This window comes from Chiloscyllium plagiosum, unplaced genomic scaffold (assembly GCF_037043375.1).
Source record: "Chiloscyllium plagiosum isolate Xiang-an unplaced genomic scaffold, Cpla_swu_hap1 HiC_scaffold_2, whole genome shotgun sequence".
NCBI lineage: Eukaryota > Metazoa > Chordata > Chondrichthyes > Orectolobiformes > Hemiscylliidae > Chiloscyllium > Chiloscyllium plagiosum.
Window position 1 is genome coordinate 145,494,037 of NW_028270140.1, and position 16,645 is coordinate 145,510,681.

General features: G+C 45.4%; 1 protein-coding gene across 3 annotated transcripts in view; it reads right to left on the reverse strand.

Moving 5' to 3' along the window:
* The window catches only part of palld (palladin, cytoskeletal associated protein), a 570,384-nt gene that overhangs the window by 270,234 nt on the left and 283,505 nt on the right, over window positions 1–16,645 (reverse strand). For all 3 annotated transcript variants that reach the window (XM_087974116.1, XM_087974108.1, XM_087974125.1), the window contains one exon: window positions 5,378–5,553. In XM_087974116.1, the coding sequence (XP_087830242.1) occupies window positions 5,378–5,553 (176 nt within the window). The remainder of the gene's footprint in view (window positions 1–5,377; window positions 5,554–16,645) is intronic.

The window sequence follows — 16,645 nt, forward strand, 5'->3', positions numbered from 1 at the left end:
AGAGTCAACAGATGTGAGGCTGGAAAAGCACGGCAGGTCAGACAGCATCCGAGGAGCAGGAAAGTCAACGTTTCAGCCCATTTTCCTACTCCTCGGATACTGTCTAATCTAATGGTGCTTTTCCAGCCTCACATCTATTGACATTGGCAAAACAGATGTGGCTGTCTGTCTTATATACAAGGGATTCAATTTATACAGGGGCAGGATTACAGCGGTGCTGGAAATGCACAGCAGGTCAGGCAGCATCCGAGGAGCAGGAGAATCGGTGTTTCGGGCAGGAGCCCTCATTCCAGCACCACTCTAATCTTGACTCTAATCTCCAGCATCTGCAGTCCTCACTTTTCACCAAGTTCAATCTATACAGGCAGATGTATCTATGCAATAAATATATACACAAATTGTGTACAGATGCCCCTGGGTGAAACAGGTCTATTCACCTCACTGACACTTGGACAAACTGCTTCCTCAAAAACATTACTAAAACGGGAGTATGTTTCAGGATTAAGGGTCGAAATTTCGAAGGGCTCTGTGGTAACTCCTTTTGTGAAAGGGGTCCTTGCCACTGAACAAGGTTTGCACAGCACTGCTGTAACTCACTGGGGGGGGGGGGGAATGGTATCTCAACGGAGTCAGAGCCCACCTCTCCCTCCCTGACTCCAGCACTCCCTTCGCCATTTCTCTGTGGAATTCTGCACTGAGTGGCTCTCCAATACTCTTCACATGTCAGGCATAGCGTGCATTACAGAATGGGTGCAGCTCCAACAGCACTCTAGACCTTCCAGGGAAAAAAAGCACTCCCTTTCATCAGAGTCCTACCTACACCCTCCGCTACCAAGGCTCAATACCAACGAGCTTCTGTAAGATGCACATGCAGTAACTCACCAAGACTCCTCCCACAGCACCTTCCAATCTTACAACCACTTAGTTCCCACTCACTCACAGGATGTGGATATCGCTGGCTGGGCCAACGTTCCCAGTGTCAACCACATTGCTGTGTGTCTGGAGTCACATGCAGGCCAGGCCGAGGTAAGGATGGTAGATTCCAGATGGGTGTTCCTGACAAGTGGTTTCTTGGTCGACCAATAGATGCTTAATTCCAGAGTCCAAATTCCATTATCCACCAAGGGATTTGAACCCAGGTCCCCAGAACATTATTGTATTACTTGGAAGAGAGCACAAGATCTCAGAGGGCTGTACAACTCACAATCATAGAATGGCTGCAATGCAGAATGAGGCCATTCAGCCCTCCCCTTTAGTGGTAACAATACAATCTCTCTCCACTGGTCAGTACAACCCACATCCTAATGGAACATAGAGTGGAACAGAGTAGTCATTTATTGTCACTTGTATTTTTTACAAACAAAACAGTGAGAAGTGTTGAAGATGCCATACCATGGCGCCTATATTAATGACAGAAGGCATAGATAAGAAAAAAAATCACTAAGACAAAGCCCATCTTCGTTCAGTTCACGGCTCCTGGGTTCGGGAAAAGACAGTATGACTGACACGCCAGGCCGCTGGGATCCAGGGCAGAAGCTGCCACAAGGACCAATCTCGTCACTGATCCCGGGAAGGAGGACATTGCAAAAGCTGCCCAACGAAACTCCGACTAGCCGGATACAGGGCTGAAGCTGCCTCAATGTTGCTGGCCTCTGCTGATGGAGCAGCCAATAGCAGGTCCCCGTGCTCGCCCCTCCACCAGCCCCCTCCTCAACGCAGAGTCCCGCACTGGACTCACCGGTAGCTGGTGAGTAATATAAATATTTTTGATTAATATTGGGCAACATAAGCAGTAGGCCATCACCTTCATTGAGAAAGGAGAAGGGGCAGCAGACATATGGGAATGCCACCACATGCATGTTCCCCTTCAAGCTACACACCATCCTGACTTAGAAATACGTTGCTGTTCCTTTCGTGTCACTGGGTCAAAATCCTGGAATTCCCTCCTTATTCCTAACCACAACTCTATTCCCAAAATTGTCCCTCTACCAAATGCATGGATGTGGTTCAAGAAGGCAGCTCATCCCTACCTTCAGATTTGGAACTAGGAACAGGCGGCACAGTGGCTCAGTGATTAGCACTGCTGCCTCACAGCGCCAGGGTCCTGGGTTCAATTCCAGCCTTGGCCGACTGTCTGTGTGGAGTTTGCACGTTCTCCCTGTGTCTGCACGGGTTTCCTCCAGGTGCTCCGGCTTCCTCCCACAGTTCAAAGATGTGCAGGTTAGGTGAATTGGCTATGTTGAATTATCCATAATGTCCAAGAATGTGTAGGTTAGGTGCATTAGTCAGGGCTAATATACAGTAATAGAGTAGGGGGATGGGTCTGGGTGGGATACTCTTTGGAGGGTCAGTGTGGATGTCTTGGGCCAAATGGTCTATTTCCACACTGAAGGGATTCTATGATGAAATACTGAACTTGCTAGCAACACTTAGTTTCCAAAGACTGATTTAAAACAGAGTTACCAGATCTCCCTCCACCTTTGCCAGGCCACTCATCTCTTGCCTTTACACAGTGGTGAAAAAATCAATGCAGGTGGAAACTACTTACCAGAGTGGGAGTCTTTTGGTCCTTTTTGAAATAAAATGGGGAAGATAGGGTATGAGGGGAACAGTGAGGGATAGACTCTCTGTATCACCAGGAAAAAAAAATAACGGACTCATTTTCTCTCGATTTTCTTCGACCTGGATTCTAACTGTTAAAGCTGTGAGCTAACTTAGCAACAACTACCTGCATTCATATAGCGCCTTCCACATCGCAAAACGCGCTTCACAGGATGGTTGTGAAATACGATTTGTTGTTGAGTCACAGAAGGAAGTATCAGGACAGATAAGCCAATGTTTTACTGGTATTTACTGGCAGGAAATTCCCAAGTGCAGTGACTTCATCATTGATAGGGCTTAAACTTTAACAAGCACAGAATTTGCTGAGTTTGTTTTTGTCATCTTGGAGATACAGAACACAGTGAGCACTGCTGTACTTTGGTAAAACAGCACACTGTGCTAAACACTATAATGTTTCAGTCCTTCAACCACCTAGTGTCTCCGTGTAACCCGGTATCGGTCTCTCTAACGCACTCAACCTGTTCACTACCATGAAGCTCCTGTACCTCACATTCCAAAAAAAAGTAAGGAACAAAATACTGCTCCATGGCCCTGACCCTGAATACCTACTGCCTGCTACTTGCACAGATTCACATATTGCAAATACTTCCTGGCCTTAAAGGGATGCACATCTCCCAATGTGGTAGACCCCAGGTCGGTGTCTTTGTCAGTAAGTATGCTGGTAGCCGGTGAGTCCAGTGTTGGACTCTGCGTTGAGGAGGCGGAGGGGCGAGCACAGGGACCTGCTATTGGCTGCTCCATCAGCAGAGGCCAGCAGCGTTGAGGCAGTTTCAGCCCTGTATCCGGCTAGTCGGAGTTCCGTTGGGAGGCTTTTGCAATGTCCTCCTTCCCGGGATCAGTGATGAGATTGGTCCTTGTGGCTGCTTCTGCCCTGGATCCCAGTGGCCTGGCGTGTCGGTCATACTGTCTTTTCCCAAACCCAAGAGCCATGAACTGAACGAAGATGGGCTTTGTCTTAATGGTCTTTTTGTATCTCCTGCCATTAATATAGGTGCCCTGGTATGGCATCTTCAATGCTTCTCACTGTTTTGTTTGTAAGAAATACAAGTGACAATAAATAACTACTCTGTTCCACTCTATGTTTCATTAGGATGTGGATTGTACTGACCCCCAGTGGAGAGAGATTGTATTGTTACCACTAAAGGGGAGGGCTGAATGGCCTCATTCTGCACTGCAGCCTTCTATGATTTAACGTCTGTGATGCCCTCGAGTTGTACAGCCCTCTGAGATCTCGTGCTGCCTTCCAAATCTGAACCCTAACCCTCACCACTCCATTGGCCTTCAGTTCAGGAACTCCTCTTTCAGCTCTTTGGTGAGGTAGATAATTTAAGGTGGTGATGGAGGAGGATGAATTATTTCCCTCAGGGCGTGGTAAATCTTTGGGATTCCGTACCTCAGAGGGCTGTGCACACTCAATCCAGAGACTAACACCGTTAGGGAATAGGACACCCAATCCAGAGGCTAACACCATTAGGGAATAGGGCACTCAAACCGGAGGCTAACACCATTAGGGAATAGGACACTCAATCCGGCGACTAACACCATTAGGGGATAAGACGTTAGAGTGGCAATGAGTTAATAGGCCGGGGAGATTGGGGGGGGGGGGGGTAGGTGGCAGGCTGCATGGCCTATTCCTGTTCCTACGTCCATACAATTTGGATCACTAGACCTGAGGAAGTGGTAGCACAATGGACAAGTGATGATTGTCACTGGACTACTGATCCAGAAACCCAGTGTAATGTTTTGGTGAATGTGTGTTCAAATCTCATCATGGCAGATGGCGACACTTTTATTCAATAATTAAAGGGGAGCAGTGGCCTGTTAATCTAGAGACCCAAATAACATTCTGGACACCCTGGTTCAAACTCCACCACAGCAGATAGCAGAATTTGAATTCAATTAAAAATTTGGGATTAAGAGTCTAATGATGGCTGATGGCCAGAAAAACCCATCTGGTTCACGAATACCCTTTGGGGAAGGAAATCTGGCCTACATGTGACTCCAGACTCACAGGAATGTGGTTGATTCTTATCTGCCCTCTGAAGTGGTCTGGAGCCCTGCTTAAGGGTAATTAGGGACGGGCAGCCAATGCCAGGCTTGCCAGTGATGCTGACATCCCATACACAAATTAAGAACTGTTTGGTGTCAAATTTTGTCCACAAAACATTGCAGCAATGCACCTTGGGATGTTTTAATGTCATCAAAGATATAGCACCATTGTAGGTTCATCATCTCTCTTTGTGGCTTCTTCCTCACACATTTCCATGTCAGTCTTCCTGGTATCTCCAGGAGCCTGGGATTTATAGAATACAGCTTGCCATGGTGGCTCAGTGGTTAGCACTGCTACCTCTCAGCGCCAGGGACCTGGGTTCATTCCAGCCTCGGGCGACTGTGTGGAGTTTGCACATTTTCCCTGTGTCTGCGTGGGCTTCCTCCAGGTGCTCTGGTTTCCTCCCACAATCCAAAGATGTGCAGGTTAGGTGGACCGGCCATGGGAAATGCAAGGTTACAGGGATAGGATGAGATGCTGTTTGGACAGTTGATATGGACTCAATGGGCTGAACGGCCTGCTTCCACACTATAGGGATTCTATGAACCCATTCCCCGAAAACAAAGCAATCAAACTTTGGAGGATACACGATACCTTTAAGCGGGTTGCTCAGAATGGAGAACACATTGGGATGATCTTAAAGCAGTAAGCGTGCATTTATCAGACTGTTCCTGAGCAGCACAGGGTTGAAAAAATGTCACCTACCTTCAATATAGACCTCCGCGGATGTAGTGTCTGAACCGAAGCAGTTGGTTGCTGTGCAGGTGTAGCGCCCAGTGTCGTCCTCAAAGGCTTCAGCAATAGCTAAAGTATAGAGATCACCATCCTGGGATACCTGGATGTCTGGGGAATTCTCCAACTCCTTTCCCTCACAGGACCATCTGTGGATTTAGGCAAATAGAGATGGAGAAAATTACATCTGCCTTCCGATTAGATTTTGAAAGCTTGCAGTCAGGAAGAGAAAAGCAACTTGAAAGTGAAAGCTATCCCTAGTCGGAGGGTGAACAGCTCTTGGAGAGGCCACTGTGAAACCCTCAAATGTACGGGGCGAGTTAATTCGACAACCTACATGGGGCAAATGGCAACGTAAAGGAAACTTCAGGCTCACCCTCCTAACAGAACAGAGATCTATAGCGTACTTCACCAGACACACCCTTCTGAATATTGACAATATACACATTTTCTTTATGATAATGAGGGTTGAACTGAAACTGAAGACAACTTATCTGGGCGGTTCCTTAAAAAAAAAACTGGATAGTAATTAAAAGGAGAGTGGCAGTCTCCGATTGCAATCAGAGCACAGGAAAAACGGGGTGATTAGATAATAGACATAGCAAAGTACAGTATAGAGCAATGCTATTAGTTGGCAATGAGTGTAATCAGTGCACACTAGGAGCCAGTGCCACGGCTTAATGCTAGCATCCACATTTTTTCAGTGGGAGGGGTTGACCTGCTCGCTCTCTGACAGTTCTGAGAAACTCAAACTCTCAATGAGAAACGATTCTGTGTCCAGACTTTTCTTCTTGTAAGCTCTGAATCTGCCTGCCAAAGTTCAGTCTCGTTTGACCTGGTTTGCAAGGAGCTGAGATTTCGGACTCCTGCCAATCAGTACTGAGTTAGCGCTGGAGGCCATCAGCTAATCCGCCAAAATCCTTGTGGTGCTCGATTGCTCTGTGTCTGATAATGAGGGTCTGATTATGTGATTGATTGGTTGATTGGTTTAGCCTGGGTGTAGACTCCGAGCAAAATAACAGACATGGCAGAAACTGTTTAAAACGTTTGTGTCACCTACAAATTTTTCAGTCTTGCCTCCCAAATTTAAGTCTAGTAAGCAGCAGGGTACCCAACACTGAACACTGTGGAACACAACTGGAAACCACTTTCTATTTGCTAAAAGACCCGTTATCCTTTGTTTTTTGTCACTTGGCCAATTCTAGATCCAAACCATCCCCTATATCCTAAATTTCTACCTAGCCTTCCATGTGAGACTTTGTCAAACACATTCTCAAACTACACAGAGACAATATGCACTGCACTGCCCTCTTCAATTCTTCTTCTTATTTCCTCAAATCTATGCTAGTCAGAAACAACTTTATAGGAACTGGAGGAGGCCATTCAGCTCCTTGAGCCTGTTCCACCATTCAATAAAATCATGGCTGTTCTGTGACCTAACTCCATATAACTGCCTTTTGCCCCATATCCCGCATGCCTTTAACAAAACTTGATCTCAGATTTAAAATTAATACCTGTTCCAGCAATAGCCTCCCTTAACAAAACCATGCTGACTGTTCCTGATTAATCTGCCCCTCCCTTTCCTATCTCTCCAAGTTGATTCTAATAATTTGCCTACCAGCCAAGTCAGGATGACCAGCCTTTAGTTATTTAATGCATTCCTTGCTTGATTTGATTTGATTTGACTTATTATTGTCACATGTAGCTAAGTACAATGAAAAGTTCTGTTTTGCATGCAGTACAGTCAGTTCTGCTATAACAGGGTAGTTCCATTCTTGTGCTATCCCGTGCTGTAAGAAAATCGCGTAATAACAGCACCATATAAACTAATGGAACAGAATCACATTATAACCAATTAATGATGTAAAAGTCATGCTATAGAAAGAGTGTTTCCAATTCGTTAACTGTGTTATCGTGAACTTGCAGCAATGAAACACACATTAAATATTATATCTGTACAGACAGATCGTTCCATACAAAGTGTATTAGGGTAACGGAACAGAGCGAGGAATACAATGTTACCGTTGTGGAGAAGGTGCACAGACAGCGAGGTCAACAGTAAATTTAAAATTTGACAGGTCCATTCAGAATGTATCCGTACATTTACACTAACTTTTATAACTTCTGCCCGACAGAAGAGGGTGACAGAGAGTACAACTGGGGTGGGAGGGTTTTTTGATGATATTGGTTGCTTTCCTGAAGCAGCAGAAAGTAGAGATGGTGCCCTTTTTAAAAACCGGTACAACATTTGCAGACCTTCAATCTTACTGAGGGTTGATAAATTATCTTCAAAAGCATCTGCTAATTCTTTCCTGGTTTCCTTTAGCAGCCCGAGGAGACAGTCCACCTGCACCTGGTTATTTTTCCAAATGAAAGGATGCTAGCTCCTGCAATATTTGCTATCACCTTGTGCTTATTTTATCATAGAGAGCAAAGGTTCTTATTCAATACATTGTTGACAGTCATTTCTACTGAGTTGGCCAATGCTTCTCCGCCATAACCCAATAAAAGATATTGGCACAGCGGTAGTTTCAGTTGTGCTTGTTAGCTAAAGGTCCAGACTAATCTCCTGAGAATGTGCAAATCCCACCAGCACAGCTGGTAGAATTGAATCAATTTGGAATCGAAATTCATTCTCAGTAATGGTGAAACGGTCATTGATTGTTGTGAGGAAAAGCCCCATTTGGTTCCCTAATGCCCTTTTGGGGAAGTTCGTCTGACATGGTGTGGTCAGTACAAAACTCCAAACCCACAATGTGGTTAACCCTTCACTACTCTCTGATGTGGCTGAGCAAGTTGAGGGCTCCAAGAAAACACGAGTCAGAGAATTGTTTACCTCCTCAGCCCTTCCTCTGCTACACTTTCCAAACCCACAATCTCTGTCATCACGAAGGCAACGGGGAAGCAGATACACAGGAGCCCCATTACCCTGCAAATTGCCCTCCAAGCCTCACACACCATCCTGCCTTGGAAATATATCGCCGTCCCTTCACAGTCGCTGGGTCAAAATCCTGGAATTCCCTCCCTCAGGACATTGTGGGTCTACCCACAGCACAGGGACTGCAAGAGCTCAAGAAGGCAGCCCACCCCCACCTTCTCAAAGGGCAACTAGGGACGGCCAATAAATACTGGACCAGCCAGTGATACAGATCCCTGAATGAACAAAAGCTAAATTATGTAGAGACTACAAAACTTTACAAAATGTTTACAAAATTTCAATTGTGAGCGAACAACAATTACTACCCTCCTTTTGTATTCTACACCTCATCCAATAAGGGAAAACATTCCATATTCTTTCTTTAGATTAGACTAGATTCCCTACAGTGTGGAAGCATGCCTTTCTGCTCAACCAGTCCATACCGACCTTCCAAAGAGTAACCCTCCCAGACCCATTCCCCCTTTGACTAATGCACCTAACACTATGGGCAATTTAGCGTGGCTAATTCACCTGACCTGCACATCTTTGGTCTGTGGGAGGAAACCGGAGCACCCGGAGGAAACCCACGCAGACACGGGGAGAATATGCAAACTCCACACAGACAGTTGCCCAACGCTGGAATTGAATCAGGGACCCTGGTGAGGCAGCAATGCTAACTGCTGAGCCACCGTGCCGCCATTATCACCATCTCTTCCTGTCCTACCATCTTCAATGACCTACGAACATGAACTCCAAGCTCTCTCACCACCTCTCCCCCTCTGTAAGGACATTGTGATCCACCTACAGCACACAGACTGCAGCAGATCCACCTGCAGCAGTTCAAGAAAGCAGCTTACCAACACCTTCTCGAGGGCTTAACCTCGATCAGAGGATTAGATAGGGTAGACAGTGAAAGTCTTTTTGCTAGGATGATGACGTCAGTGTGTACAAGGGCACATAACTACAAATTGAGGGGTGATAGATTTAAGACAGATGTCAGAGGCAGGTTGTTTACGCAGAGAGTGGTAAGGGCGTGGAATGCCCTACCTGCTAATGTAGTCAACTCAGCCACATTAGGAAGATTTAAGCAATCCTTCGATAAGCACATGGATGCTTTTGGGATAGTGTAAGGGGACGAGCTGAGAACAGTTCACAACTCGGCGCAACATCTAAGGCCGAAGGGCCTGTTCTGCGCTGTATCGTTCTATATTCTAACTGGGGACGGGCAATAAATGCTGGACTCATCAGTGCTGCCTCTGTGCTTGAAGAAATAGCTAAAGGAGTAAAAATGACACAGCTGTCGAACCAAAGCGTGGTTTCTGTGCCACAGCAGGTGGTGTTCAATTGGATGGACCAGCAGGATGCACACGATTGGTTGCTGAGACGGATGCTGCTATGGAGACGTTGTGTGGATTCAATCCGAGTCTTGAAATCTAAATTGGATTAGTCGTTGAGGAAGAATGAAGCTATGGGCATAAAAGCAATGGGAAATGAGGCTAATTCCACTGACCTTTCAATGATCCAGTACAGGCACAATGGGCTGAAGGGTGGTAGTGCTCAATGGGGTGGTAGTGTGGATGTGCAGAGGGATCTTGGAGTCCATGTACATAGATCCCTGAAAGTTGCCACCCAGGTTGACAGTGCTGTTAAGAAGGCACAAGGTGTGTTAGGTTTTATTGGTAGGGATTGAGTTCCGGAGCCATGATGTCACGCTGCAATTGTACAAAACACTAGTGCGGCCACACTTGGAATATTGTGTATAGTTCTGGTCGTCCCATTACAGGAATGATGTGGAAACATTGGAAAAGGTGCAGAGGAGATTTACCAGGATGTTGCCTGGTCTGGAGCGAAGGTCTTATGAGGAAAGGCTGAGGGACTTGGGTCAGTTCTCACTGGAGAGAAGAAGGCTAAGAGGGAATTTGATAGAGACATACAAGCTGATCAGAGGATTAGATAGAGTAGACAATGTGAGTCTTTTTCCTAGGTTGATGACGTTGGCTTGTACAAAGGGGCATAGCTGCAAATTGAGGGGTGACAGATTTAAGACTGATGTCAAGTTCTTCACTCAGAGGGTGGTAAGGGCATAGAATGCCCTGCCTGCCAACGTAGTTGACTCAGCCACATTAGGGGCATTTAAAGAGTCTTTGGATAAGCATATGGAAAATGATGGGATAATGTAGGGGGATGGGCTTAGATAAGTTCACAGGTCGGCGCAACATCGAGGGCCGAAGGGCCTGTTCTGCACTGTGTTCTAAGGACCCATCTCCATGCTATGATTCTGTGGCTTGCAACTCATTCAAGTGTTGGCATAGAGGTATAACATTTAGGTATTAGTGTTGTTGTGCCAAGTGTCTTATTTACTCTTTGACAATCCTGACCTTGACATGTACATGAGGGGAAAGAAAAACCAACATTAGGTTCAGTAACTGTTCCAAAGATGGCATCGTAAGGGCTTGGCACTGTTTTTCAAATGAAAATCATGAGAATTCCTACACTCCATTCAGTAATTTTAAAAAAAAATCACCTATTTTGCTAATCTACCTGCTCAGAGATGTTATTCCACAGCTCTGGAGCAGGTGGGACTTGAACTCAGACCTCCCAGTCCAAGGGAGACTGCGCCACAACAGGATGCCCCCCCATGCTCCACTCTGTTTAATTAATGCCTCGTTAAGGAAACTGCATTCTCCGAATTCACATCTTTTGTGGCTTCAAATCCACCGCTTGTTAAGGAGAGAGAGAAAAAGCAGGTGTTGCCTTGTTTTCAAAATCAACGAAGGAATGTCAGACGATCCACTGGCTGTCAACGTTGTGCCTGAGGGTTACGAAACCTCCAGGAATGCTCTGGAATCTCCAGGAGCTGGAGTTTTAATTTCCCGGGCAACCACAAAGAGCAAAGACCCATGAGAAAGATCTATCACAGACAATTGTGCTTTCTTCCCCGATTCCTAGGGATTGAACACTTTGATTCATAAATAGATGGGAAGTCTGATTGACAAGTTGGCTTTGTTCCCCTGGGAGAGAAGACAGCAAAGAGGGTTTCAAAATCATGAGTGGGCTGGATAGAGTGGATCGGGAGAAGTTGTTCCTACTTGTAAAAGGAACAAGGGCACAGATGATGTGCTGACAAAGCAAATGTGATGAGAGAATTTTTTTTCACGTACAGCGAGTAGTTAGGGTAAGGAATGCTCTGCTTGGAACAGTGGTGATATGTGCAGTGACAGAAATAGGAGGTTGGCACCAGATAATGAGGCTCATATAAGGCACAATGGGCAGGGTGGCCTCCTGCTGTGCCATAGGCAAAAGTGAGGACTGCAGATGCTGGAAACCAAAGTCTAGAGTGGTGCTGGAAAAGCACAGCAGGTCAGGCAGCATCCGAGGAGCAGGAAAATCGACGTTTTGGGCTAAAGCCCTTCATCAGGAATGGAGGCAGGGAGCCTCCAGGGTGGAGAGATAAATGGGGGGGTGGGTGGGGCTGGGGAAAAGGTAGCAAAGAGTTACTCCTTCTGTACCATAACAGTTCTGGGATAAAGCAGAAGAATTGTGTTGGACTGAGAATGAAGAATCATCCAATCGGGTTGGAGAAAGGGCAAGCCATTCACAGCAATGTGGGGCAGGGCAGTCAGAGGTCAAAAGCCATGGGCCAAAATCTCCAGTACCTGCTTTCAACCAGAGATGGGAAACAGGTTGTGGCTCAGTCCAGCGGATTAATTACCAGTATTCCGATACTCTCCCAACACTCTTACCAATTTTTATAGATACACCATAGAAAGCATCCTATTTGGATATATCACAGCGTGGTATGGCAACTCCTCTTCCCAAGACAGCAAGAAACTACAGAGAGAGTCATGAACACAGTCCAGTCCATCAAACAAATACTCTCTACCACCTCCTTCCATTGAGCATAAAAGTTTGAAAACACGTACGAGAAGATTCAAGAACAGCTTCTTCCTCCCTGTTATCAGACTTGTCAATGGACCTCTCAAATGCTAATTCTGATCTCTCTCTCTTCTCTCTCTCTGCACCTTCTCTTTGGCTGTAACACTGTTCTGCATCCCTGATGCACTTTGTATGGTACAACCTGCCCGTATAGCACACAAAACAACACTTTTCACTGTATATCGGAATGTAATGACAATAAATCAACTCAAATCAAAATTATGAGGAGGTCGAACAGGAAGGCACAGGTTTTCCAGCTCCCGACTTCCCTCATTTGTATTTTCTTGCCATTTAATTTATGAAGATTGCTCTCTCCCTGTTTTTATTTCCTAGATCTGTTCAGACAAGCTTCCCAACTAGAGCCAGCCATATTCCTGCCAGTTTTACGACACGTATGGCCCAGAGTTTTGCTGAGGTACAATGGTGTGGTTCGAGCCCTTCAAAACCGATTCCGGGATTCCTGTCGCATTCCAGTTTTCGGCAGTTTGGAGTTTTGCACGGTAAAGGTGCAGTCAGTCAGCACACGGCAATCCCACCCTTCCAGGCTCCACAGCTGAGATGGGTTGCTTAAACCTTCCCTCTCTGCACCCCCCTCCAAATGCCCTGCAATTTCAGTGGAGTCAGTGGATATAGCTTACAGCCTCTCTGAGGGAACGGGAACCTACTATCTACGTGGCAAGAAAAGTCCGAGTGCTTTGGTGCAGAGGGATCTGGGTATCCTTGTGACAGAATTGCAGAAAACTCGATTGCAGGTACAACAGGTAATAGAAGAATATAAATGGAATTTATTGTTCAAGGAATAGATGATAAAAGTCAGGAAATGTCTCTGCAACAGTGCAAGGTGTAAGTGAGACTACATCTGGAGTGCTGCATACTGCTTTGGTCCCTTTACTTGAGGATGGAAGTAGTTGCACTGGAGGCAGTTCAGAGGAGGTTGACTAGATTGATTCCAAACATGAGGGGTTTTCCGTATGAAGAGAGTTTGAGCAGTTTAGAGTCATAAAGATCTTTGGTCCGACTTGTCCATGCTGGCCAGATAGCCTAACCTAATCTAGTCCCATTTGCCAGCATTTGGCATATAACCCACTAAATCTTTTCTATTCATATACCAATTCAAGTGCCTTTTAAATGTTGTAATTGTACCAACCTCCGCCACTTCCTCTGGCAGCCCATTCCACACACACCACCCTCTGTGTGAAAGAAATTGCCCCTTAGGTCCCTTTTATACCTTTCCCCTCTCACCTTAAACCTATGCCCTCTAGTTATGGACTCCTCCACCCCAGGGAAGAGACTTTGCCTATTTATCCTATCCATGCCCCTCATGATTTTATAAACCTCCATAAGGTCACCCCTCAACCTCCAACACTCCAGGGAAAACAGCCCTAGCCTATTCAACCTCTCCCTATAAATCAAATCCTCCAACGCTGGCAACATCCTTGTTAATCTTTTCTGTCCTATTTCAAATTTAACAACAGCTTTCCTGTAGCAGGGAGAGCAGAATTGAACGCAGTATTCTAAAAGTGGCCTAATCAATGTTCTACACACCTGCAATATGACGTTCCAACTTGGCTCTCTGCTCTCTGGGGTTTAGAAGAATTGGACAAGATCTAATTGAGGGATATAAAATACTAAAAGGGATTAACAAAATAGAGCAGATGTTTCTCTGTGTGGAGTAATTTACACGGGAGGTCAGAGATTTAGGATAAGGGGTAGTGGATTTAAAGCGGACAGGAGGGGAAATTATTTCTCTCAAAGGATCGTGAATCTGTGGAATTCACTCCCAGAGAGTGCACTCGATTCCAGAAACTGACTACATTGTAGGAGGAAATAGAAATATTTTTAATTAGTAATGGGTTGAAAGATTACGGGGAGAGGGCAGGAAAATGGAATTGAGTCTGAGATGAGGTCAGCCATGATCGTATTAAATGGCAGAGCAGGCTGGAGGGGCTGAATGGCCTCCTCCTGCTCCACATTCTTATTAATCATGTGGGAATTGAGCGTCAATAAGGAAAAAAAAAGGTCATCTGCCCCGAAGTTCAAACTACAAAAACAAACCATTTGTTCTTTCAGTTTCAATCATGGGTTACATGTGGTTTCACAACAGTGATTGGCTCCAGAGCCCTGCCTTATGAAAGGAAGGTGATCATTATTTTCACCAGCACTGTGTGAGCATTGAGATGTAATCGCGTGCTTTTTCCATTGTGTCCATTTTCCTTTCAGGAATGCAATCAACATTGAAGAAAAAAAAAGACGCTGCTTGGAGTCTCGCATATAATATTCCAGAGTGATTTTAAATTAAAGAATAGAAACCAGCAACAGCTTCCATGTGAAAAGGAAGCCTCCACCCTGCTACTCCTGTGTTCCAATCCAACTGGAAATGAGGAGTAGGAGTAGGCCATTTGGCCCTTCGAGGCTGCGATGTCTCGACATCTTGGGAAAAAGCCAATGGGTTCTTCCAATCTCAGGAGGTGCCATTTGGCTGATAAGGTTTCTCTATCTGCCCTCAGGGACACTTACTTGTACAGTGTCACTGACACTCACTTCCTCTGCACTTCAGGCATTAAATATACAGACACGGAATGGTGGCTCAGTGGTTAGCACTGCTGCCTCACAGTGCCAGGGACCTAGGTTCGACTCCAGCCTCGGGCAACTGTCTGTGTGGAGGTGGCACATTCTCCCTGTGTTTGTGCGGGTTTCCTCCGGGTGCTCCAGTTTCCTCCTACAGTCCAACGATATGCAAGTTAGGTGGATTGGCCATGCTAAATTTCTCAAAGTGTCCAAGTTCAGTGGATTAGCCATGGGAAATGCAGGGTAGTGAGTCGGGGAGGGGGATGTCCTCTGGAAAGTCTATGTGGAGTTATTGGGCCACACTGCAGGGATTCTGTGAAAGGAAATTCAGCCTGACTTGTCTATGCATTGCTTTGTTCAACAAAAGCCTCTTCTTCACCTAAACACATCAGAATACCCTCCAATTCCTTTCTGGCCTTCTGTTTAATTGGCCTTCCTCTTCGTGGTAGCTAAGGAGTTCACTTCACTCCCTTCATTGACCTGATCCAAGCCTTTAGTTCAGGGAATTACAAAGCCCACAGGTTTGGAGATCCAGGAAACCTCATCGCAAATCTGCAACTGCTTCACAATGTCTCCAGTAGGAGCTCTGAACCCGACTCTTTTCAATTCCAGCCTGGGGTCACACAGGGTTGTGTGATAGCACCTGGACTAGTTTCAATCTACCCGACAGCGATTATTCACCTCAGCAAACACCAACAGCCTGCTGGTGTGGGTACTCAATACTGCTCAGAAAAAAAAAATCTTTAACCTCAGTCACCTCTGTGCCATAAGTTAACGGAGCCACAGATAAGCAGGATCGCCAGTCAATGGGTGACTACAGTTACAATACCCACTCTGCACCAACTTTCCAAAGCATCTCTGTCTCTTCAATTTTGCACAGAAAAAAGACTTGACCTCTTATTTCATGTTGCCAAAAGAAAACTTTTACATCAAAGAATGGCTGGTCAGCAAAATATTGCATTTCCCAATGTAGATTGAAGGTGAGACTCCAGAGTATATGGAAGACTGCCTTTACTTTGGCATGTCCAGGCAGATGGGGGGAGTTCAGAATGTCACTTTTACCTGATGATGGAGCATATGACATCTGACTTTGTCCACCCCAGCACATCAGAACACAAGTGGATTCATTTTATCATCATCAGGAACAGATGAGTCCTACAGGACAATAAAGTTTCAATTTCTTGTCTCCTTTCAGCTATGTTTAGATTCTGTGCTACCAAAGAATTATTTATAATTGTAACAAAAGCTTTTAAAATTCAACACATCATTCAGAATGCCCTTTGGAAAAAGTAAAAAAAAAACTCCCATTGGAAATGTACAAGGTAATGGTAATTTATTTTTTTCTAATGTAAACCAGATGGCCTGTCAATCAAATCAGTTGAGTGAATTATTTTGTCTCATAACGCTCAATATCAGCTTGTTTCTCCTTCTTCGTTAAAGAGTGGAATATTATTAAAAAGTAGTTTCAGGTCATGACATTTAAACTGGCCTTATTTCTGCCCACGATGTAAACTTGTGACACAATGCTGTTGGGTTCAGGCCTGTGGACCAGCCAAACTGGGGTGTCTTTCAACTCTGCAGTCATCTGAAATGGTCCTGCTCAGTTTGGATTGAGCTGAAGTGAGGATCGTGCCTTGTGCTCTTCACTTTGAGGGGAGAAAATACTGACCCTGTCCAAAGTGGGGTAGGAAACACCCGTCCAGGGTCCCCAGCCACTACTATTAAAACATCTTCCTGACTCTACAAAACACAGGTACGCCCACTGTATCATGGCACTATTACATCGCACTCTCAGATGAAATGTTACAAGTGAGACCTTC